The sequence below is a fragment of the Musa acuminata genome, chromosome BXJ3-4, assembly GCF_036884655.1.
Source record: "Musa acuminata AAA Group cultivar baxijiao chromosome BXJ3-4, Cavendish_Baxijiao_AAA, whole genome shotgun sequence".
Taxonomy (NCBI): Eukaryota; Viridiplantae; Streptophyta; class Magnoliopsida; order Zingiberales; family Musaceae; genus Musa; species Musa acuminata.
In genome coordinates this window covers 46,331,082-46,355,390 of record NC_088352.1, presented here as the reverse complement: position 1 = coordinate 46,355,390, position 24,309 = coordinate 46,331,082, and the positions used below count along the sequence as shown (strand labels likewise).

Sequence of the window (24,309 nt, the reverse complement as noted above, 5' to 3'; positions counted from 1 at the left end):
ATCATGATAGTTTAGATAGATTCATATCAAGTTACCATTTCATTCAACTGCCCCTCGTAATGTATGGAATTTTCTACATCCAGCAAATGTAATCATCATCCATGAGTGAACTGAATCATCTGTCAAAGTTATATATTATGACAGTTATCTTTGGATAATAACAAAAGCCTACGTTTTTCTATAGTGATTCATTATAAATCATGATAATAATTTGTAATCATTTTAATATGTCTCCATAAAGAAGGAGGCAGTTAATCATGCTAAAATAAAATAGTTTTATACTGATCAAACGTGTAATTCCAAAATTACAGGGAGCACCTTAGATATAATTCTGGGTTTCATGCAATTACGAAGTGCTGATTCGTAATTATGAAAGAGCCACGGTGTTTTACATGACTGTTCTGCACCCATGCTGCCACCAGTTTTTTCATTGGCTGTTGTATTCTGGGTCCCGCATAAAAGTAACCAAATTTCCCCTCATGCCCTCCACTAGCACTTAAACCCATCGACCGTCGCCTTCACCACTTTTGTTTTGGCTTTCGTCGCTCGCTCCAATAGAAGTGCTGGGCTCTTCTCTGCCCTCCGCCTCCTCCTCCTGCTCCCGTTCTCCGCCTCCGATCGGATCGGATCCTTCTTCTTCTCATCATCCTCCTCCTCCCCCTTCCCCGTCGACGCCATCTGCGGGGCCACTACTCATGACTATGATGACCCCGCCACCTCTCGACGTACGGTTTTCCCGATCCTCATCCCTCTTCCCGTTCCTCCTCGTAGTCCTCGATTCGCTAGCTTGAGGCGGCGCTCTGCTCTCGTTCTTCACCCGTTGGTTTCGTGCGTCCTAGTGAGGTTCACGTCGGCTTTAGGGTTTGGAGCGTGGCCTGGGCCCCACAAAGCGGGTTGGATGGAGATGCCCATTAACCCCACTGTGGCTTCTAGGGTGTTCTTTCGATCGCAGTGTTTGTGGTTTTTGCTGGATCTGAGCGCTGATCTGTGCCTTGGTTTTTGCAGCAGGAGGAAGAGGAGATGCTGGTTCCGCATCAGGAGCTCACTGAGGGACCCCAGCCGATGGAAGGTAACTGTTCTTCGTGATGGGCATCGGGGCTCTTAGTTGATTCGAGGTTCCGCCCCTTTAGCATTGGAAATTTGTGATCTTGCACACTTGTGCTGATTGGAAGATGTGATTTTTTAAAAAGTTATTTTGTGTAATGGCTATTTGATCAAGTGATGGTTTAGGGTTTTGATGACAATATCTTCTTTTGCCTCACATTCTTTTTTGGTTAGTTACACAAGCTGAGACGGCAACTACGCCAGAGAATCAGCAGGTGGAGGATCCTCCTCCATTCAAATTTAGGTGGACCATTGAGAATTTCTCCAGGTTGAACATCAAGAAGCTCTACTCCGACATTTTCTATGTTGGAGGGTACAAGTGGTGAGCAGATATTTGTAGTCCTTTTCCTGCTTCCATTTTGTTGGTACACGATTCATCCCATTTAGTTGGGACATGCCATCAGATGAGGTTAAGTGCTAATGCTTGCATTGATTGTTATAGGCGGGTGCTGATTTTTCCCAAGGGAAATAATGTGGACCACTTGTCCATATACCTGGATGTTGCTGATTCTACTACCTTGCCATATGGGTGGAGTAGATATGCACAGTTCACACTTGCAATTGTTAATCAAATTCATAGCAAGTATACAATAAGAAAAGGTATTATGTCTCTTATGTCATTACAACTTTTATCATTTTCTTGCAGCATATGGTTGAAGTGTTGCGTGGATGGGCACAAGAACATGATATGGGGCACATCCAAGTGCACAGTTTGGCAAGGAGGCATAATTAAGTCATGAGTGCATAGGATAAGAATATTTGAAAAGACAATAAATATAATACTGATGTTGTAATGTTATGAGAATGGAAAAGGAGGGAAGTTATTTTCATCAGAAGCCTGAGAATCACAACAGCTTTGTATTGTTATATCATAGAAATAGTACAATAAAGAGTGATGAGTATCCAACCTGCAGGTATGCATGTCTTGGTACAGATTTTGGGTGGATGGTAGAGTCCATGTGACTCTGGAATTTTGATGGTTCATCCATACTATGGATGTTTTTCTTTTTTACTAAACACTAATATGAGCTGCTTATGCTTTGCTTTCAGAATTGTTCCCATCTCATATCTTTCATAAACCTTTTTATATTCTGTCACTCTACCACAATCTTGAGCAAACTATCGTCATATTTTGGGCTCATGAGTATCAGATGTCTGGCCGACACAACCACCACTAGTAACAGCATTTTCCACGAAAAAGTATCATGCATGTTTTACTTCCACCACTTGTTGAGACACATAAATAGGTATAATGGCATAAAAGATGTCTTAACAAGGATGACACTGATCATTTGTTGGGACATGCAATTCACAAGCTTGAACTTCTTTTGTTAGCTAAGCTATTTCTTTATGTGGTTCCTGCATAAGTAACACTTGGAGGAAAATTTTTAATTGCTCGTGTCAAAAAAATGTCTATGGAAACTTTTGATCTTTTGGTACTTGACCTCTATCCTTTCTCTCTGCAGAGACACAACACCAATTTAATTCACGAGAAAGTGATTGGGGTTTTACTTCATTTATGTCTCTAAGTGAACTCTATGATCCAAGTAGAGGATATCTTGTCAATGATACATGTGTAATTGAAGCTGAAGTTGCTGTCCGTAGGTTGATAGACTACTGGAGTTATGATTCAAAAAAGGAAACGGGTTATGTTGGTCTTAAGAACCAAGGAGCTACTTGTTACATGAACTCGCTTCTTCAGACTCTGTATCATATTCCATATTTCAGAAAGGTAGAACTGACAGCTTATGTAATATCTGTCTGATCAACTTGTTCAGTGATTAATTGTTTGAATCTCGTACTGCAGGCTGTTTATCATATGCCAACGACGGAGAATGATATGCCATCTGGAAGCATTCCCTTGGCTCTTCAGAGCCTATTCTATAAACTTCAGTACAGTGACAACAGTGTCGCCACGAAAGAGCTGACAAAATCTTTTGGATGGGATACATATGATTCTTTCATGCAACATGATGTTCAGGAACTTAACAGGGTTCTTTGTGAAAAATTGGAAGACAAAATGAAGGTTTAAAAGATGCTTTAAAAGGTTTTTCTGTTGATCCTTGCCTATCCTACTTGTCAAATTATTGTGTTTCCAATTTTTGTATCAGGGAACTGTTGTTGAGGGCACAATCCAGTATTTGTTCGAGGGACATCACATGAACTATATTGAATGTATTAATGTAGACTACAAATCCATGAGAAAAGAGTCGTTCTATGGTACGTAGTCACCATGAGTGTGCAAGTTTTGGACTAGACTATCATTTTCATTACTTTTAATTCTATCTTGGCTGCATTTTTTATAGACCTACAGCTAGATGTAAAAGGTTGTCGGGATATTTATGCTTCATTTGATAAGTATGTTGAAGTTGAGCGGCTTGAAGGAGATAATAAATATCATGCGGAAAATCATGGCTTACAGGTATTATGAACCTAACTGGTAATTTTGCAGCTTTATAGTATAGGCATAAGTGCCAGATCTCCAGAGTTTATCTTGCTTTGGATCTACAGGGGCTTTCTTTAGTTTGATCTTGGTCTATTTTTTTTCTTTACCTTGCATATTAACATGATAAGTGCTAGCATTTTCATTCATCTACTTTTTCTTATGAGAAAGAGCACTAGATCGTGCTTGAAATATTAAGTTTTAGATCATTCTCACCATCATATTATCTTTCTACTGCTCTATTATTGGGTGAATTGCATTAGTAACTTTTTCTTGCTTCTTGTATAGGTTTGACCATGACAATAGTTATAATTTCATTTAGGCTTTATGGTATTTTTTTCAAGAAACCATGAATTCTAATATTTATTGCTAATGCATAAATGGCCATGCTTCACCTCCCTTCACACCTAACGGAAATGTTAGTGCTTGGGCCACCAGCCATGAACATTATTTTTAGCTGAGTACATATTTAACATCTTTTCATTTTGATAATTAGTAGCTGACATTTGAAATGTGTTAATTTTAAATTTCCTTGAAGGGTTTAAACAAATTAGGAAAATAAACTTTATCTGATATATTCACAAATTTAAACCATTAAAGCTATATGGTATTCTCTTATAAAATAAAGCATAAACCTTATTCTTTTGAATTTCATTTGGCCATGAAGATTTTTTTTCATGATTCTGTTATTGTTATTCTCTCAGGACGCTAAGAAAGGTGTTCTATTCATTGACTTCCCCCCTGTTTTGCAACTCCAGTTAAAGCGCTTTGAATATGATTTCATGCGGGATACAATGGTGAAGGTCAGTAATACTTTAATACTGCAGAATATCTTTTATCAGCACTCGAAATTTATTTTATTTTCTCTTTCCCTTGGAGAAGATTTTGCATTTTTGGCTTTTGCCTCATTGTTATTGAAGATGTTTAAAAAAATTCAACTGTACTGGGCAGAAGGATTGGCTTTTGGGCATTAGATATTAATCATTGACCCTGTTCTTAGTTCTGTTTCCATGATTCTCTCTGACGTGTTTTAAAAACTAAAAGACTTCCTTTTTTCTTGGCAAAACCAACTTCTTGACTTGGTAGGCCTAAATCTGAATTTTCGACAGGATGCCCTTATTGGAAACTTGGAAGAGTGAAGTGTGAAATTGGAGGGCTGACATTGCATATTTACCTGTTAAGAGTGTCTGTTATAGATTAGCAAAGTTTTCAATCTTTAACTGGAGGCTGTGGTGGAGCAGTTTGATGATTTTTTGGTGTTGGAGCAGTTGGTTATTTAGTTTAGATTGTTTTGGCCTGCTGTCACAGTATATTGATAGTATATGTGAGAACTTCTGACTAGTTCTACAAAAGCTTTCTTGCCTCTTGTATCATAAAAATAGGAGATTTCTTGTGGGTGAAATCAATTCTTATAATTTAAGGGGCATAAACATAATTTAAGGGTGAGTTCTCTAAAAAAAAAAATGCTTGTGTCTGAATGCTGACACATACCGAGATTTGAGAAAAGCCTGAAAAAAGGTGTAACGGGTGGTATTGGCCCTGAACCAGATGATATAAATCTTGTACTGGGTGTACCACCTGGTTTACCCTGGTCCATGTACTGAAAGGCTATCAGACTTGTGAATACCACTTGTGGTCAGTCTGCTGGTAGGCTATCGGACTTCTAAACACCACTAGTACTGAACCGTATTGCACTTGTTGATTTAAGAAGTCATAATGAAATTGGATAGCTTAATAAAATTTCTGAAATCATTTTCTTGCAACGAGCAACAATTGGGTTGAAGCAACTAGCGACAAATGAACCCGTCGATCTCTTGTTTCTTTTTCATTCTTCTTTTTGTTTTTGTGATGAAATACAAATGTTATGCAGTGGATTTGTATGTTTATATTAACCTATTAAAAGATATATCCTCGGTGGCTGCACATAACTGGTTTCAATTAGCCTGGCCTTCTGAACCATTTTGAGAAGTGACTCCCAATTTTGTCTTTGCTGCCAAGGAAACTTGTGCATCGATGGACCTCTTTCACATTTAAAACCAATCATTCCTTGAAATGCAGATAAATGACCGTTATGAGTTCCCACTCCAGTTGGACCTTGATAAAGATAATGGCAAATATCTTTCTCCAGAAGCGGACAGGAGAGTTCGCAATCTTTATACTCTTCACAGGTAACATTTCTCTCTTTTAGAACGAACCTGGGGATATCCATCTATACAGTCAATACTCAGGGGCTTATTTGTTTTGTAGCTGCATGGAATGAATGTTTATTGTTTTATTCTCTTTTTTGATTTATTTTGTAGATTTGGTTGGTTTTGAAACAGTGGCTAGAGTTTTGCTGCTAGCTATTGTGTTGTTTTTTGTGGGACACTTGGTTTTGTGGAATGCAAATGCACTTCTTCATTGCACCATAAGCCTGCAAGCTCCAATAGTTCTTTCCCGTGCTTGTTCTAACTCGTGTGTCATAGTGAATTCTAGATGGTTTAGATTGTAAGTAAACTACAAGAATCTGTTTTCACTTTGCAGAGTTCACTATTGTCTGTTTTGCAAGGTTTTCTTACTTTGCTTTACAAGTATTCATCTGGTTATAATTTTCCTCAGTTGTATTATGTTGAAAATAGTCTTATGTTCAAATTAATAAATAAATGAAAAAAAGAGAACTACAGAAGAAACAGTTTGCAAGCTTTCTCAAGACTGATTCTATATATTCTGTGACCAATATGTATTGTACTGATTATGTACTGGTATGTGCCGACTGTTCTGATGCATACAGACACTTGAAAAATTTTATATTTGTTTTCGTAGTGGAATACCATGTTATGTCATACATTACCAACTACCATTCTGGTCTTACGCTCAGCTAATTGTGAAAAGGGTTGGTATTTAAATCCTTTTTGTGATATCTTTTTGATACCAGGGGTTGAAAATTACACCATTCATAAATACTAGGGTTTAAAATCTGGTCATACCGATTAGTACCAACTGTCATTTATTGGTCTGACCATAAACCTGTGAGTGGGCCACTATTTATCATATGTTCTGATTCATGCTAGGCTTACCACTTGGTATGGTTATCTTAACTATGGTTTACAATACCGTACCATACCGTTCGATACGGGCAGTACGTATCGGTCTAATAGAGGATCGATATGGGTGGTACATCGGTACACCTTAGTGTACCATGTGTTGGTATGCTCAGTACAACTTGGTATGTATTATATTAACAGCTGATCGGTACACCAGTATGGTATGGTATTCAGAACCTTGATCTTAACGTGTATACCATTCAATTTTAGAAGTTACTGTTGTCTTCTCATTAGGGTCGTTTTTTGACCCTCTGCATCCTTTGCATCTACCTCCTTCTCCGCCTTCTCCTTTTACCTCTTCTTCGTCCTCTGCCTTCTCCACCCCCTTCATCAATCCTCCCCTTTGTTCTTCCTCTCTTCTCTCTGGTCCAGGTGGTACCGACTTGTACCAAGTGTCGGTACCAGTGATTGCAATTTTGCCATTGTATGGATATTTTTAAGCAACGCAAAAGGACAAGACACGAATATCTTTATGTAGCAAGATGTTGTTTCATTTTGTTGGTGAAGGAAGAAAATATAAAAAGCTCATCAACATTGTCATTGACCAGAGGGTGATCATTGGTACAATGGTAAAGTTGCTTCTTTTGCTATCAGGTGACTCGAGACCTTGTCTCGGCAGGAGCCTCATGCATTCAGCCATCCTATTTTTAACATTGTCCTGGAACTATTACCACTAATGAACTTTGTGCAAGGTCCTTAAATATCCCATTCTGTACCCAGATTGGTTATTGAGGCTTAGTCATCATTTATATAAAATCATTTCAGAATTTCAGCTCTTGAGATATGTAAGTATGAAGTTGTCAGCAGTGTAAAGCTTTCAGTGCTGACCACTCTTGGAAGACATTTTATTCTTTTGAATTTGCCAGGTAGAAATCCTATATGGTATGCAGTTCATGAGAATGGCATGACTCATAGATTACTAAATCATGTTGAAACTTTCCTTGCAAGAAATGTTAACATAATATCTGATAACATAAATTTTTTGAACCAATATCAACTGTCTCAGCATGCAAAAGCTATGTGGAAAGATTGTAATTTGAGCCAGGACCAGCTCTTCCTTTCTCCATTATGACATAGGGCTTTTTTTTATGATTATGTTGGTCTATATTTAAGATTGTTTGGCCAATATCAAAAGTTATAGTTATTTTTATGTCTTTATGACAAAGTCTCGATTTAGTCACAATTGTGAAAATACGATAAACAGATCTTGGGATATTGTCAATAATCACCGTTTGATCATATTTGATTGTAATTAATTACATTAATTGATACTGTCTGTAATCATCTGATATGAAATAACTAGTCCTGAGGAATAGTTTTCTGCTTTGTTGCTTGCTTGGACAATAAAATTGCTGAATGTGGTTCATCTTAAAATGATATGTTGATGTGTTTGTTTTTGTTTGCTTGCAGTGTTCTTGTTCACAGTGGTGGAGTGCATGGGGGACATTACTATGCTTTCATTCGACCAACACTATCAGATCAGTGGTATTTGGCCTCCACATATGTATTACATGAGCGTTGCTGTTGTGTTTGTGGTGTAAATAATTAAAAAGAAAACCTTAAGCAGCCACATAGTGTATATATATAAGGAGTAAAGACATTACTAATTTGCCTTTGTTTTCTGAATTATTGTCAGTACCAACAGTTATTAGTTTATAATCTATATGCAAGTATTAGTTAAAGGTGATTATGTATCTTACTTCAGTTGAGGCTTGAAGTTATCACATTTCAAATTAAGTGCTGATATCCTCACATGAAGGGCCGTATCCCAGCATTATAATTTTGATTAGTTTTATTGCCATTAAACAACGTTTAAGCAATGTGCTGCTAAATTTACTTGTTTGAGATTGTATATTAAGTTGGGTCCATATCATTGGCAAATAGCTTGAAGTGGTGCCCTAACCAGGAACTTGGGTTTTGTTACTATCTCCAAATCAATCCAATGTATCATTGTCTGAGATTCTTGGCTAAAGATTTTTTATTTTGGTGTAAGACCTTTTCGATCTTTAACAAATGGACGTCTTCAATGGCGGAGTGTTCTGCATATCAGGATTATCCTGCTATTGATAAAAGGATCCATCTTCATACTATTGTTTTGATGCTGCTTAATAGGCTCATCAGTAGCTGATTATGTTTGCGCTTGTTTCATAGTCTTGTGAAATTATTTAGACCATGTAGCTTCTCTTTTCAGATAACTGTACTTGACAGGTTTTTGTTGTTTAGTTTTTGGTATGAGTTGAATTTTGCTCTCAAGTTGAACAGTTTGCAATTTTTTTCTCATTATATAATGCTTACCAATGGCTTGTGTGTGTTCTTGGTCCTCTTTTGATTGGATAAAATGCATGGTAAAAGGAAGTTTATACACTGTGTGACAGTTAATAACATTTTCTTTTCAGGTTTAAGTTTGATGATGAGCGAGTGACGAAGGAAGACGTGAAAAGGGCATTAGAAGAACAATATGGTGGTGAAGAAGAGGTTTGACTTATAACCATTATTCTTTTTTATGCATTCTTACATGATCTTTTATGTGATTTTTTTTTAATTTGTACCACTTGTGTTTCACAGTTGTCTCAGACAAATCCTGGCTTCAATAATACACCATTTAAATTCACAAAATATTCAAATGCTTACATGCTTGTGTACATTCGTGAGAGTGACAAGGAGAAAATTATGTGTAATGTGGATGAGAAAGACATAGCCGAGCATCTGAGAGTAAGTTCTATAAGTGCAGTACACATTTGGTCTTTATCGGTTTAGTGATTAACAATTTAATATCTTTTTACAGGTAAGATTAAAGAGAGAACAAGAAGAGAAGGAGCATAAAAAGAAAGAGAAAGCTGAGGCTCACCTTTATACTATCATCAAGGTTTTTGATAGGGTTTCTGTGTACCATCTTTTGGTCAATTACAATGAAGCTTTTGTTCCCTTTTTACTAAATATTAATGAAATAAGTTTTATGATCTATTCAGGTTGCTCGGAACGAGGATTTGGCAGAACAGATCGGAAGGGAAATATTTTTTGATCTTGTAGACCATGACAAAGTCCGGACTTTTCGAATTCAGAAACAACTGCCATTCAGCCATTTCAAGGTAAAAATGGTCAAGCTAGTCGAACCAAGTAGAAGTGAATAATTGTACTTTTTGAGATATTGATGTATGCATAAATATACGTGGGTGTCTCCTTCCAATATCTCGAGAAACTTTTTTATTTAATATGTTAAGTTGAATTTTGATTTTTGAAATTGATGCATGCATAAACATATCTAGGTGTCTTCTTCCAATCTCTCAAGAAACTTTTTATCATATTTGTTAAGTTGCATTTTGATTGTCTTTCCTATATGGAGTGTGAAACTGTATATCATACTGATGAATTTGTTGGAGGCTAGGGGGACCCTTTTGTTTTAGAAGTTTATAATGCACTTTTCTGCTGGCATCAGTCAATATTACTTGAAGTCATAATAGGTTCTGGAGTAAAAGATGTGTTTTGCAAAATAATTTAATTTTTTGGATGAACCAAAATGACAGGGAATATATCATGTAAAATTGAGTATTCATTTCAAGCAGCAAGGAAACAAGTGGTGCAAGTGTCCGATGTAGTCTGCTGTATTTGTTTTTGAGTACGTTATCTTAATACTCATTGTTATATGTATTTAATTAGGGCATTTTTATTTTCTGTTTACACCATGTCCTTTAGGTATGGCTTGTCAATTTCTTGCTATTTGTTACATACTTAATTGACCTGGTTTCTTCCTAACAAGGATTGTCACAAGAAGGTTCAATCAGTAGTTAGAAAAGCTAAACATGGGCATACTCACTTTTATGTGGCATAATCATACCGTCTGTCCCAACATCCATTATGGTCTTATATACCTGCATCAATATTGACAGAACATAATCAAACAGGCATCCCAGCTACTTCTACCTCGCTCATTTCCCTTAATCGTGCTAGCTTCGACAATACTCATGATATTTCCATACGTTGTTGAGGATTTTGTTCTTAGTCCCAATAATAGTTTATTTTGTTGCCCGTTTGGTAATTTCTTGTTGGCATCAGTTGCTCAATAATTTACTTGGCAGGAGGAGGTGGCCAAAGAATTTAATATTCCGGTGCAGTTTCAGCGTTTTTGGCTTTGGGCTAAGCGGCAAAACCATACTTACCGTCCCAATCGCCCTTTAACACCTCAGGAGGAAGCACAATCTGTGAGTATTTATTTTTTTCTCAAGTGAAGGTATTTTTCTTTATTTATCATAATACACACTTTGCACTCTTCGCTATCCAGTTTTCTTGTACTGAACTGCTTTTAGCATTAAATTCTAATTTCAATACAAACCTGGTGTTTGGTCCAAATTTTCAGTGCATGTCCAATATATATATATATATATAGGTGTGTGTGTGTGAGGGTTCCGTATAATGCAGCTATTATATGTACTCTGCTTTAATTTTCTTGAATATGGATAGATGTGTATCTAGAACTGGAATTGGCAGTCATGACTGATGATTGTTCATTGCCTAATGGACTATTAATAAATTTGAATTTTTGACTGATTTTCAAACTTTAAGAAATTTACTGCTGTTTCGTTTGACCAAATAACCTTGAAAATTTTAAGGGGTTTTGTGTCTCATATTAGTTTCATGCAGTAGGGCTGTCGTAAACAAAGTTGCCTGTAAAAATTTTAAAGGGTGACTCAGTCAGTTTAAGAAACCTTTTACTGCTAATATAGGATGGCTATCTGCCTTCGTCTAAAAGGTCTCGATGGTGAGGCTTTAGGATCTAGATAAAAGTTTTGGATCAACACTTACCTGTTTCTCATTGGGTTTAATGGTTTCTTATGTGGTCAATCTATCATAAATGTGATGTTTACAAAGATTTCATTGCATCCATCATTTTGCAGTATCATAAGTGACACTTGGTTTTGTTTGTTGCAACTTGCAAGTATAACATATTATAGTTAAGTTTTACTTGCAACTTTCTCTTTTATTCTTGCAATCCTTCCTGAAGCACATATTAATTTTATCTTGCAGCATTTTTTCTATTTAATTTGGTAATTATACAGGCAACAGTCACAAATTTGTTCAAAATTAGTTTTATTTCAGCAGAAAAGGTCTCAATAAATATTGCTTCCTGCAATTTCCTTAATACATTTTTTTGGTCTATTTCCAGTTTTGTAGATTCCATCTTATGTATGAAACTGGTGAAGGCCATAGTTTGTTTTATTTTTTTAATATTTATTCATTTCATTTGTTATTAAATGTTGGTGGTTGCCTTCGTCTATCTCCTATGGATAATGGTTCCCTCTGATTATTTTACTTTTGATTTCATTTCAAAGCTGTTTTATAGGTTTCATTTGGCTATGAAAAAACTACATGTCTTATGCATGCATATGTATGTATAGGTTGGGCAGCTTAGGGAGGTATCAAATAAGGCTCATAATGCTGAACTGAAGCTATTCTTGGAAGTAGAGCTTGGGCTGGTAATATATATTTCTGAAGTTTGTGCATTCCAAATGCATTTTATCTTTCTAAAGCATTTTGCTTATATACTTCATAGTCCATATAAAGGGCAACAGATTTTAAGAACAGATTTGTGTGTTTATCATATTGTCTGGTGTAAGTTTTAGCATTAATTATGACATTGTAGGATCTTCACCCTCTTCCTCCACCACAAAAGACCAAGGAGGATATACTTCTTTTTTTCAAGCTTTATGATCCTGAAAAAGAAGGGTTAAGGTAACATTTATATGTCTTCTTGCTCATCCTACAATCTTGCTTGAATATTTCCAAAAAGAAAAGGGCCTAGCACACAAAGGCTCCTACCAATGTGGGGAATTGTACTTTATCACTTGAAACTTCAAAATTCCAAGTTGTAAAGGAGAAACCTTACTGTTGAGCCATAGCTTGCTCTCATATATTTTGCTTGATTAATATCTCATAGATTTTCATTTCTTTTGTTATCTAATGTAGATTTGTAGGAAGGCTATTTGTTAAGGCTTTAGGGAAGCCAATTGAAATACTCTCAAAACTGAATGAAATGGCTGGATTTCCTCCAAATGAAGATATTGAACTTTATGAGGTTAGTTTTTCATTTAAAGGATTCAATGGTTTCCATCAATTTTTTGTAGTGTTTAAGCATTTCACTGTTTCTTTTTAGGCATTATAAAGGGAATTGAATTTTGCAGTGAGATATATATAAAATCTAAAAAATCAATCTATGTATTAACTGAAATTAGCTTTGACCATATCTGTTGTCAACAAAAACAATAAGTTAGTGTGCAATCATTAACTATACCTAAGTAGAAGAAAGAACAAAGTGGAAAAGTCTATCTCAGCTTGTGAACTTAGCAAGGTAAAAAGTGAAATCTTGAACTTGCCATGCAAGTTCATGGCTTTTCATGTGAAAAATCTATGGATGCAAGGCAGAAGATGGCTATCTCAATCTTATGGAGAAATTCTATGCAGATTACGTACCAATATCTATGCTTTACTTAACTGAATAAACTATCTGCTCAAATAAGATATAGATATTTGTTTACATACCTATTGATAGTTTGAATCTATGACTATTATCTTTGTTTGTATGAATTAAGTACCTCAAATTTTATTATGCTGAAATTTTTAGGAAATAAAGTTTGAACCTAGTGTAATGTGCGAACACATCGACAAGCAGATCCCCTTTCGGTCAAGCCAGGTAAGTCTGATGCATTATATTTCTAAGAATAGCATTTCCTGTTCCTACATTTTTTTTTGGCTTATCTGGACATTCACTGTAGCTTGAAGATGGAGACATCATTTGCTATCAAAAAGCTTCAACATTAGGGAATATAGATCAGTATCGATATCCTGACATTCCTTCTTTCTTGGAGTATGTTCATAATCGCCAGGTTGGTCTTTCTATATTGTACGAATGTGATTTCTGGCATCTTGGGAGGATATGATTCCATTAGAGGATTTTGTAGTTTTTGTTTCTTCAAAATATGAATACTCACGGTATTTATTAGAACATTAACTTTGTCATGGATGGTTTTAATAAGCTTGTTAAGAAGTTCAACTCATATAGCAAATTTCTGTAATTTTTAAGGATCACACTTTTCTTTTATCAAGGTGCAATGTGTTTGTGCTACATTTATCTTAGTAATGTATTCTTGGAAAATGTTTTTCAAAGAAAGCAATGGATTAAATTGGGAAAAGGAAATAGTTGAGTAAATAAAGGAAGGAGTAAAAATAATTTCTAAATTTTCTGATTTGATGGGACTAAGGTTTTAAATATTGGTTGAACATTTACTGATTTGACCAAACATTTATATCATTTTTTCCAATAATATCAGATAGTATAGTTTGATATACCATCCAGTATACCTGTATTGTACCTGTCTGACTGGCTGTTGAAACTGATATTAGACTGATATTTAAACTCTTGGGTGGGAGTTTGAGGTGCTCAACAATTGCTGAAAGTTAAATAGGGATAAGGGAGGTTTTTCCAATGAACATTTTTAATAGGAATAAAGTTGATATACAACCTTGTAGTCTTCTACCAGATACTATTATGGGAAGATGCTTTTAATTTCTGCAAATGGTCCAGTCGTTCAAATGGATCTCTTTTTCAACTTAAAAATTGGAGGATAGAATTTATTTTCTCAAGTTTAAATACTTGAATTTCATTGTACTAGAAAGTGGAAATAGCAGCACATGGATGTGGATTGTGTTTCCTGTATGCTGATAACAACATATGGTACTACAAACACCTGATTGTAGAGATAACACTAAGTTAATTAAAGATCCACAAATGGTACATCCTGTTTTTGTATATAAATTTGTGCCAACGTATGTTAGGTCATTTGGGATCTCTGAAATTCAGCTTAAGAGTAATTCTAATGCACTTAATTTAGTAGTATTTTTTTTTCTAATATTTCTTCTAAGATTCTTCTTAATGATTCAATACTCTTCAGTTCTCAATTATAATAGAGAACTTTAATTATTTCTTGGCACTGTTGCACATTGAACTGTTGCTGAACTCAGTATGTTGGGTATGCTTAATATATTGTTCTGCCTTGTGGTTTTCTGTTATTATCTGATTCAGTTACCATTTAAGTTCTGCCCTACCTTGAGTTGAAAGTCTCGTACTTAAGACATTGCGCTATGTGATGTCATAGGTTGTTCATTTCCGATCATTGGAAAAGCCAAAGGAGGATGATTTTTCTCTGGAATTGTGAGTGCTTGTAACAACTGATCTTTCTTATAGTTCTGCTTGGTTAGCTTGTTTTTCTAACCTTATTTATTTTGATATATTATCATTTTTCACTTTTTAAGGTCAAAACTTTTTACCTATGATGATGTTGTTGAAAGAGTTGCTCGCCAACTTGGTGTGGATGATCCATCAAAAATTCGTCTTACATCTCACAACTGCTATTCTCAGCAGCCTAAACCCCAACCTATTAAATACCGTGGTGTAGAGCATCTTTCAGATATGCTGGTTCATTATAACCAGGTTGTTTAAATTTAGCTAAAAAAGTGATCCTAGAAACAATTTTTTTAACAGAATTTTTTGTGATCTTATAAATTTTGATGACTTTGATTGACACAGACTTCTGATATATTGTATTATGAGGTATTGGATATTCCTCTGCCTGAACTGCAAGGTTTGAAAACTTTAAAAGTTGCATTCCACCATGCCACAAAGGATGAGGTTGGTTTTGACCTTGACTATTCTCTATTAATTTATTGTGCTTGTTTCCGAAGTTTTTATTGAAACCTATATATATTTGGTTTATTATCAGGTAGCAGTCCACAGCATCAGACTTCCAAAAAATAGCACTGTAGCTGATGTAATCAATGACCTAAAGACAAAGGTAATTTAATGACTTTGATGCAATCTATTGATGTTCTTCTAAATATTTAGTAACTTCAGGACATACTTGTTATATATTCTTGCAGCATATTTGTTTTGATGTAAGAAAATGCATCAAATCTGGCAATGACCTTATTGTTTTTACTTGACTGCTCTTTTGGTTTAGCACAGTGGTAAACATTATCTAATGTGTTTTCCTGCTTAGGTTGAGCTCTCTCATCCTGATGCTGAGCTCAGGTTGCTTGAGGTCTTCTACCACAAGATCTATAAGGTACCTCCCCTAGTCATGTATACCTTTAAGGAAGATTGCTTATATATTTTGGTCTCACATGGTTGCTAACTGGATGACATTATAACCCTACATAAACAGGTTTTGAATAATTTCCATTTTCATTGTCTTAAGTTGGTTCTTGAAGAGAACATAGCCTCACCTCCTTGCAGCAAGCAACCCTTATATTTACTCAGCTGCTACTTTTAGGATTAGGGCTACAGTCAAATATGCTTTATTGAAGCTTGTTCGGTGGAGAAACACTTGCTTCTGAGAAGTCAGTATATGACCTAATATAAATCATGTGCTTACATGTTAACATACCTTTGACTAGCATGCACTAGTCATTTGACCAATATTATAGTCAAATTTTATCCTATCAAACTTTAGTGCACCTATTCTTTCTACTGCAACTATCAACTTAAGAATCCTATTGAGGCAGAATCATTTCTGAGGCTTCATTCTTTTGAGTTTAGGATATTTTGATACTCGAATGGCTTTTATTTTTATTTGCTTAATCATTATTTCTTGTGATCCATACAGATTTTTCCACTTGGTGAAAAGATTGAAAATATTAATGATCAATATTGGACTTTACGTGCGGAGGAGGTGAGTTGCCATTTTCCCCAGGATGCTATTATAGCAGATGTTTTGCTTTCACAAGGTTTTTGTTAGGCTATTTGTTTTCTTCTGCCCTACCAGACCTGTTATAATGACGGCCAATTTAGGAGAATTTGCTATATTCATTGGAAATCTAGGATATCTTTATCTAAGAAATTATTGGTATGTCTGCAGATTCCTGAAGAGGAGAAAAATCTCAGTCCTCATGATCGCTTGATTCATGTCTATCACTTTACAAGAGATCCTAATCAGAATCAAATGGTAAATGCTTATTGGGTTTAGTTGATATTTTGCTAATTCTTGACAACCTGAACCAAATTTTAGATGTATATTTGGTAATAATTTTAAGGTGTTGTGCTTTATGTTCTGCTATGTCAACAAAATTTCCATGCTCTTTTTTTAATCATAACAGCCATGCACCAAGAAAATGCATCATCATGCCTGTCCATACCAGCCATGTGCTATGGATGTAAATTGAGTCATATTTCTTTCCAGATGGTATTGCTATCATCATTTGTGCCATATCTTGCTTGCACTATGTATTGCTAGTATCAACACATTCAACACACCCCTCTGATAAACTGATAAACCAGCAAGTCATTTCTTGAAGACACCAAAACTAGCATTATTTTTTCCATCCAAATTGTGATGTTTCAGACTCAAATATTTTCTTTCCTTGATGCCAATCAAGGATTCATGATTTTTCTTAAACACTTGTCCTTGTTATTTTATGAATAAGACTAATTCGTTTTTGTGCTTTGTGGATTTGAAGTTTCAGTTTTTTTGGTTGGTTTCAATTAAATTACAACAGATTCGACTAAGAACTCCATGTTTTATGTTCCTTTGCAGCAAGTACAAAATTTTGGGGAGCCTTTTTTCTTGGTTATTCGGGAAGGAGAGACTTTAGCTGATGTCAAAATGCACATTCAGAAGAAACTGCAAGTTCCAGATGACGAATACTCGAAGGTACTTCTTTTTTTATTATTGTGATCCAGTCTTCATTAATATGTATCTTGTTTCCATATATGTTTTGGCACTGTAATTTTTGTTTCACGACAATAAGACCAGCAGTATATTACTTCTTCAGTAGATTACCACCACAACCAATGCCATATAGCTCCCCTCCTGTTGTCCTCGCCTTCTCCTCCTACTCCTCCCTCGTCCCCTCCCAAACTGACAGCCATCACACCCTAACCCTCCTCCAATAGCTCCCTGCACCGCCTCCTCATACCCCGAAAATCCCCTCTCCCTCCTTCACAACAAGATTGGTTTGAGGATGATAAAGTGACTGCAATTTGATGTGTCATTTTTATTTTAGTGATATTTTTTTTCTCAATAATAGTATGCATTTTAAAATTTTAATATTCACGAGTGTCTCGCTTCGGTTGGGTGAGCACCTAGCGCCTTGGGTGTTTGGAACCTCGGACAATTGACACCTTGGCACCTTTTTGCATATGGCGCCTTTAACTATACAGCAGAATTACATGCTACAAGTTGTGATTAAATCAAGGAGCTAATTAGCACCCCTATGAGATCAGATCATGTTGTCTATTGAAATAGTTGATCCATTCGGAGATTTGGAAAGAGATAAAGTGATTAAATCAGATCAGAGATCTCTGTGGATTTAAAAGTTTGTCAGTGTCTCCTAAATCAATGTCAGGCTCACAAATCAATGTCAACCAATTAAAAGCACACATCTCCTAATGAGTTAGCCTGGTAACATTAGTCTGGAAAGAAATGACTGAATTATTTTCTTTCGTGTGCTTTTAATTGGTTGACAATAACAGATTGCTAAAGAAGCTAGCAAATTTTGTCAGAACTACAAAGTTTAAACTATTATAACTAGGATAGTTTGCTTACACTAACAGAGAACTTCAATAATCAGTGTGGTAGTAGGTAGTCAAGGTAAACATGACTGGCAAATATGGTGCCTTGTCCATTGTCACCTTTATATGGTACCCATGACACATGCTGGATGACAGCTGTGATAGTAAAACATCATCCATGGTTATTTTTCTTCTGAATTCTTTGTGTAGACCAAAGAAATTGCCCATTTACTTTAGATGCATTGTCTCCCACATTGTTCAGAGCTGACAAGTGAAACCTAGAACCGTCTTCTGTACCTTATATTTTAATCATGGAAGAGCAATAGCAGAAAGAAGCTATGTTACAAATATATACTATGTTATTTGTCCAGCCTTGAAACTTTATGATGTTTCAAAGGGAGAAATATTTTCATTTACATGTGGCTTGTGTAACTTAGTCATCTTTAGTTAACATACAACTCATCATGAAATCTGACATCATCATTTGTTAAATCAGTGGAAATTTGCTTTTGTATCACTTGGACGTCCTGAATACCTCCAAGATTTGGATGTGGTGTCTAACAGATTTCAGGTATGCATATTTTGGTCCTTTCCAGCCAGTTGTTTCTTTCCCTAACTTGGTTCATTTGGTTCAGAGGAGAGATATTTATGGAGCATGGGAGCAGTACCTTGGATTAGAGCACCCTGACACTGCTCCAAAAAGGGCTTACACAGTTAATCAGGTAAAGTGACTGCAATTGTTCACATTTGTGTTAGACATATAGGTAGCTTAGCTTTTCCATTTTCAGGTCTATCAATCATTTAGTAGCTACATTTGGTCTTTTGTCCTCTTCTTTCCTGCAGAACCGCCACACATTTGAGAAGCCTGTGAAAATCTACAATTGAGAGCTGGATGGATCTCCTCCCATGGCATTCAATTCTGTGGCCTCACTAGAACATGGGTATGAGAGAGTGTTGTAGATCTTTACAACAAATTTAGAATAGCGAGGTGGGGTGGCGGGGATTCACGACCAAAATTCTTGTTGCGGTGTGACATGCAACACTGCTTGCTCAGAACACTCGGGATGATGCTTGATCATGAGTTCTTTAGACAGCTCAGCCTCTTTTATAAGTTTTCCTTGTGCTGTTTTCTGATCAAGCCCTCTGACAGGTTTCCTTCTCTTTTATCCAGTGTAATTTAGTACATGAGATTTTGGATTGGAGTGGTATATAACGGGTATAGTTGGTGTCTCGGACATTTTTTTTCCACTAATTATCCCTGCCTTTATTATATTTCCATATTTTTCCTCTCTACCTTGGTCTTGAAAAGAAAATCTGGGGTTGTAAAATGGGGATTATTTGGTGTTACTTCTTTTCCATGTCCCTGTAAAAGAAAGACAATAGTTGGAAATATCTTTTCATAGATGTTCAGAACTTGTATACAACTCTTTTTTTCTTTCTTTTCATTTGGTGTTGGGAATCTTTTCTCTGGTGGCACCAGCGCCTTCAGCAGCATCCAGTTATTGGATGCACGCACTTATGTATTAATTTTGAACTTGTACATGATCTTGAGTGTTATGATGCAATGCTAACTTTAGTGGCTCTTGCAGTGTTATAAATATTTTGGATTTGTGTTGGTGGAACTTGCCATCTCATCTACATGCTTGAGTTCATTCCGCATACCGTCTCCCAAGAGTGTTGCTCTAATTTTGCCATTGATGCTGAAACATTGGGCAAGTTCCAAACAAGAGGTACTCTCTGCACCATACTCAATTCTCTGTTTTTATACTATGAACTTTGTTGCTTCTATGTTCCACGTTGTTCCTTGAGTGTTGATTTGTTCATGAACTCAAGAGCCAGCCATTATCCGTAGATACAGTTGTTAATTAGGCTTCCAACATGAATCAAGAGTTTTATATGTATTATTTGTAAGAAAAACCATTACAAATCAACATAAATTTGGACTCCTTATGAATCGATGTCATATTTAAGGATTTATGATGTGGCTAAAGCTGTTGGACGCAAACAACAGTTAATGCCTTCCTAAACCCAGATTGGTTTCTAAATCTTTGAATCGCATAGTGTTGGTTTCCAAAAATCAAGAACTGTAATCGAATTCCTCGAGTCTGATTGGCTTTGGAACCAACGAAACATTAATTAGATCGATTTGATTTAAGTTCCACCAGATTTGATTATGGTTCGAGCCCAACTGTGATAAGGCTACCAGCAACAACACTTCCCTCCCCTCTTCGAACTTTACTCTGACCACATAGTTTTAGTTAGACCAAATGAGTTAAAAACACAACAAAGACTCACCAGAAGCAATCTAAGAAGTTTAAATGTTCTTTTATTTTTTTTAACCAAAAATATTGCTTTTATATCATGTAGCAAATATCATGCTAGTGTTGTTGTTTTTATGCATGCTTTATATGACAAGGACATGCAATACAACACTTTAATTGGGAGTAGAAAGCACAAAGAAGATATTAAAAACAAAAAGAAAGACAAGATTAAGATAAGTTCAAAGTTGAGAGTGGCAGCCACATGTGAAGCATTACTTATGTTAAATTAATAATACCTCCCTCCATGTAATGTAATGTAATGTAATCTTTCTCTTTTGTTTTGATCAGAATGTAATTATTGTTGGTTGCGTCTTCAACTACTGAGGAAAGAATCCGCTTCTCCTAATTAACAATCTATCTAATTGCACTCCTTGGGATGTGATTCATCATCACCCTCCTGCTTATCTGATTGCTTTTTGTTCTTGGATGTGGACTGCCAACCAAAGCACACACTTCACGTTTGGTGTAGTTAATTAGCAAATGGTGGTGGGCTGAGTATATTTCTCTTAAACGCATGATTTACTAACATCTCCATTTCTCATCACCAAACACCTATTTCATGATTAAATCCTGACTTCCTTTGTTGGATCTATCGATGATACACAACTCTTCGAATCGTGTTTATTAAAATCGGATCAAACATGATCAGTAAATTGACTAGATTAAATATATAAATAAATCTTACGATGGAAATAAAATAAGAGAATAATAATGGAAGTAAGAGAGGGAGATGGTGAGAGAATGAAAATGATTAAAGATATAATTTTTTTTTTTCAAACTCAAATGGTCTAATGAGTGAATCAAAATGATTAAAGATATAATTTGTTTTATACTATTTGATCTATTTATTTGGTTCAAATATATTTTTCATTACTTCTCAACTAATGGGATTAAACATACTTATCGATGCTCTCACTAGGAGAGTCGTGATCTCATGGGCTCTCCTAACGTCAATTAAACATTCATCGTGAACATTTTTTCTTATGTCAACAATGATGAATGATGATCATCGTTAGTGAAAGCATGATGACTTACGAGGAATTATTCATTTTGGGTGAGATTGTATAGCTTTATCCTTTCAAGATAAATATCGGATGATAAAATCATACGAGCTCATCCAAAACGAATAATTTCTCATGATTTCTAATGCTTATGTCGATGATAAAAAATGACGCATAATCAATTGAAACTAGAAAAAGAGTTCACGAGATTTTAACTTCCTTATTGAGAAAAAATCGGTATCTTAGAAAGTGTCAATCATCCTTTATCCTCAAACGAATTTTTTATTCACCCCGAATAAATTAAAATGTGCTAGCTCTTCCAAAATAGATAATATAACATGAACCCTCGTGCTTGCGACGATGATGAAAAATGATGACTTATCAATTTATCCCTCCTAAGTCTGACGATTCTTGATCGAAACCATAGCAAAACTTATCTTTGGAATCTTGAATTGATTTAAACATTGAAGAAAGATATTTATAAAAAAATATTATCGACGAGGAGTCCTCAAAATCGAACTGGCTTAACAGTAAAAAAACAAAAAACAAAAACAAAAAGAAGGTTCTCACTACCCTTTCTAACGCAGGCCACTATAGTACTTGCAAGCAAGAATCGGCACTTAGCCATTCTATAGGTTGTCTTTCCAAGTCAGTCATAACCTCAATCTCTGACACCAACAATGTCAATCTCCCTTCTCACAACTGAAGGAACAGCTGATTGAAATGATTGGTCTCTTCTCTTTCTGACAAAAGTGTTCATCCCCATCTTCTTCTGAGTTGGCAATGTCCTTCCTCCTGTAGGCAAATTGGTCACTGAGTTCATTGGCATTTGCTTCATCAAAATCATTAAGGTGCACTTCCATGTTCCAAAACATTTTGATGAATGAGTAGCTCCCCAATTCAATGGCTTAAATGATCCATTTTAAGTGATGAGAAATGTCACTTTTTTTTTTTGTGCCATCTTTGTGCAATGAGCTTAAATCAATAACACTGTACTTATTCATATATCCTGATATGGATGTACAAGAAAATATATGATTATATATTTCTCTCGTAACAAAATTTTTGGGAATCAAATAAAAGCAAACCATGATTAATTTAGGTTTCAGATTTGAGGTACATATCTTTACACTGATTGATTTATCATAGACACTTGCTCTGGCCTAACCACACATGATCTTGATGGAACCTTGTGTCTTTTTCCATAACTCAAGAAGAGAAGACATGAACATGTATATAAGAAATTTAGAGTGAGAATTATGAATATCGTTACGAAAAAAATAATTTTATATTAATTTTGAGTCAGAGGAACGAAGGATCTAACCCACACTGAATCTTAAAAATAAAAAATAAAAAAAATCATAATTATCATACTTAGACCAATCAATTAGCGAATCCAATCAATCAGGATTCTACTCATCTTCACTCAATCACAATCCTACTAACTCTCCAAATTCTACCAAATAATTGATTTAGTGATATTTGTAATTATGGGTATAGGCCAAAGATGAGGATACAAATATGATATTTATATGATCATTCCCATAATTACCCAACCTAACCTTTAAAACATGCATAGGGTGTAAAATGAGTACATAAATATATTTCCATGCTCGATGACAACAAAGTTGGGATATAACAAATAAAGTCACAACTATCCTTTTTTTTTTTTTAAACATGTTGTTGAGTGTATTTTTCATGTTAAATCTCGATAAATAGAAAATATTGATTATATAGATATAGATAGAAAATGTTTGCATAGGTTAAGAAAAACTGTCGTATTTAAAATGAACATATCAACATGTCAATATGTCACGAGATATATCTTTTATTTAAAGGTTAAGATCTATTTTAACTTTTATAGTTTTGATTATGGACCTCTTAAGTCCTTGTGGTTTATTCATGTCTAAAATAATCTTTATATTTTTAAAAATATAGTATATAAGTCCCTTCGGTCAAGTCTAGGTTAACAAATATAAGAATCTGCTTACGTGGTATGTTGATTCACAATAAACTACTGATATAATGATAAGTATGAGTTAACAAACGTTATAGTCTGCTTACATGGCATGCTGACTCACAATAAATCGATAATATAATGACACGTGTAATTTAAGTTTTTTTTTTAATTAAGACCTCCAATGGTGTCGTACAAGACATAATGCTATCAGGCCCATACAGAATCTACTCGAGTCTCGCTCTATTGTGAATCAACATTTATTAATGGTTTATTGTGAATTAACATGTCATGTAAGTAAATTCTAATGTTTATTAACTCAGACTTGATGGAAGGGATTTATATGTTATGTTTTTGAAAATATAGGGATTATTTTATATACAAGTAAATCATAAAGATTTAAAAAAATTAATGACTAAAATCATTTGGGTTAAAATAGATCTTAACCTTTTATTATATAATAAGAATTACGATGTTTTAATATTTAATTAGCCTATCTTTTACTATTCTCGTGTGATTGGCCAGGCCAACTAATTATCCACTTGATCATCTTATCTTTCCTAAGTACACGCACCAAATATATAATCATCGAAATACGTTAACAAATAGTAGATATCAGAAGATTTTGAGTTTAAAAACTCCAACCGTATCATATTCTTTCTTGAGCATCCGAGTCAAGCATTATTCCGAATCCAATTCGAACATCTATTCCAAATCGTATGTCATCTTTGATCGCTTGACTTCGAAAATACTCCTTCGTAGCTATATATATATATATATACAAAAAAAAACATATTAATATCATCACATAAAATATAACGTAAACTTCCCTTCCACCCATCC

General features: G+C 35.1%; 1 protein-coding gene across 2 annotated transcripts; it reads left to right on the top strand.

The window, feature by feature from the left end:
• Positions 1 to 522: 522 nt before the first annotated feature.
• Positions 523 to 19,632, top strand: LOC103982495 (ubiquitin C-terminal hydrolase 12). Of its 2 annotated transcripts, none has more exons than XM_065148066.1 (32): positions 523 to 725; positions 1,006 to 1,069; positions 1,279 to 1,426; positions 1,547 to 1,704; positions 2,571 to 2,836; positions 2,912 to 3,130; positions 3,216 to 3,324; positions 3,411 to 3,526; positions 4,252 to 4,350; positions 5,606 to 5,715; positions 8,041 to 8,112; positions 9,027 to 9,105; positions 9,196 to 9,342; positions 9,416 to 9,496; positions 9,600 to 9,719; positions 10,707 to 10,829; positions 12,024 to 12,101; positions 12,269 to 12,357; positions 12,592 to 12,700; positions 13,247 to 13,315; positions 13,398 to 13,508; positions 14,778 to 14,833; positions 14,935 to 15,112; positions 15,209 to 15,310; positions 15,402 to 15,473; positions 15,678 to 15,743; positions 16,284 to 16,349; positions 16,536 to 16,622; positions 17,211 to 17,327; positions 18,684 to 18,758; positions 18,823 to 18,909; positions 19,031 to 19,632. In XM_065148066.1, exons 1-32 carry the CDS (start codon positions 696 to 698, stop codon positions 19,070 to 19,072), a joined length of 3,345 nt encoding a protein of 1,114 aa, XP_065004138.1. In that variant the 5' UTR covers positions 523 to 695; the 3' UTR covers positions 19,073 to 19,632. The 2 variants fall into 2 exon arrangements, with proteins under 2 accessions (XP_065004138.1, XP_009397708.2); XM_009399433.3 differs by having other exon boundaries at positions 8,041 to 8,115.
• Positions 19,633 to 24,309: the final 4,677 nt, after the last annotated feature.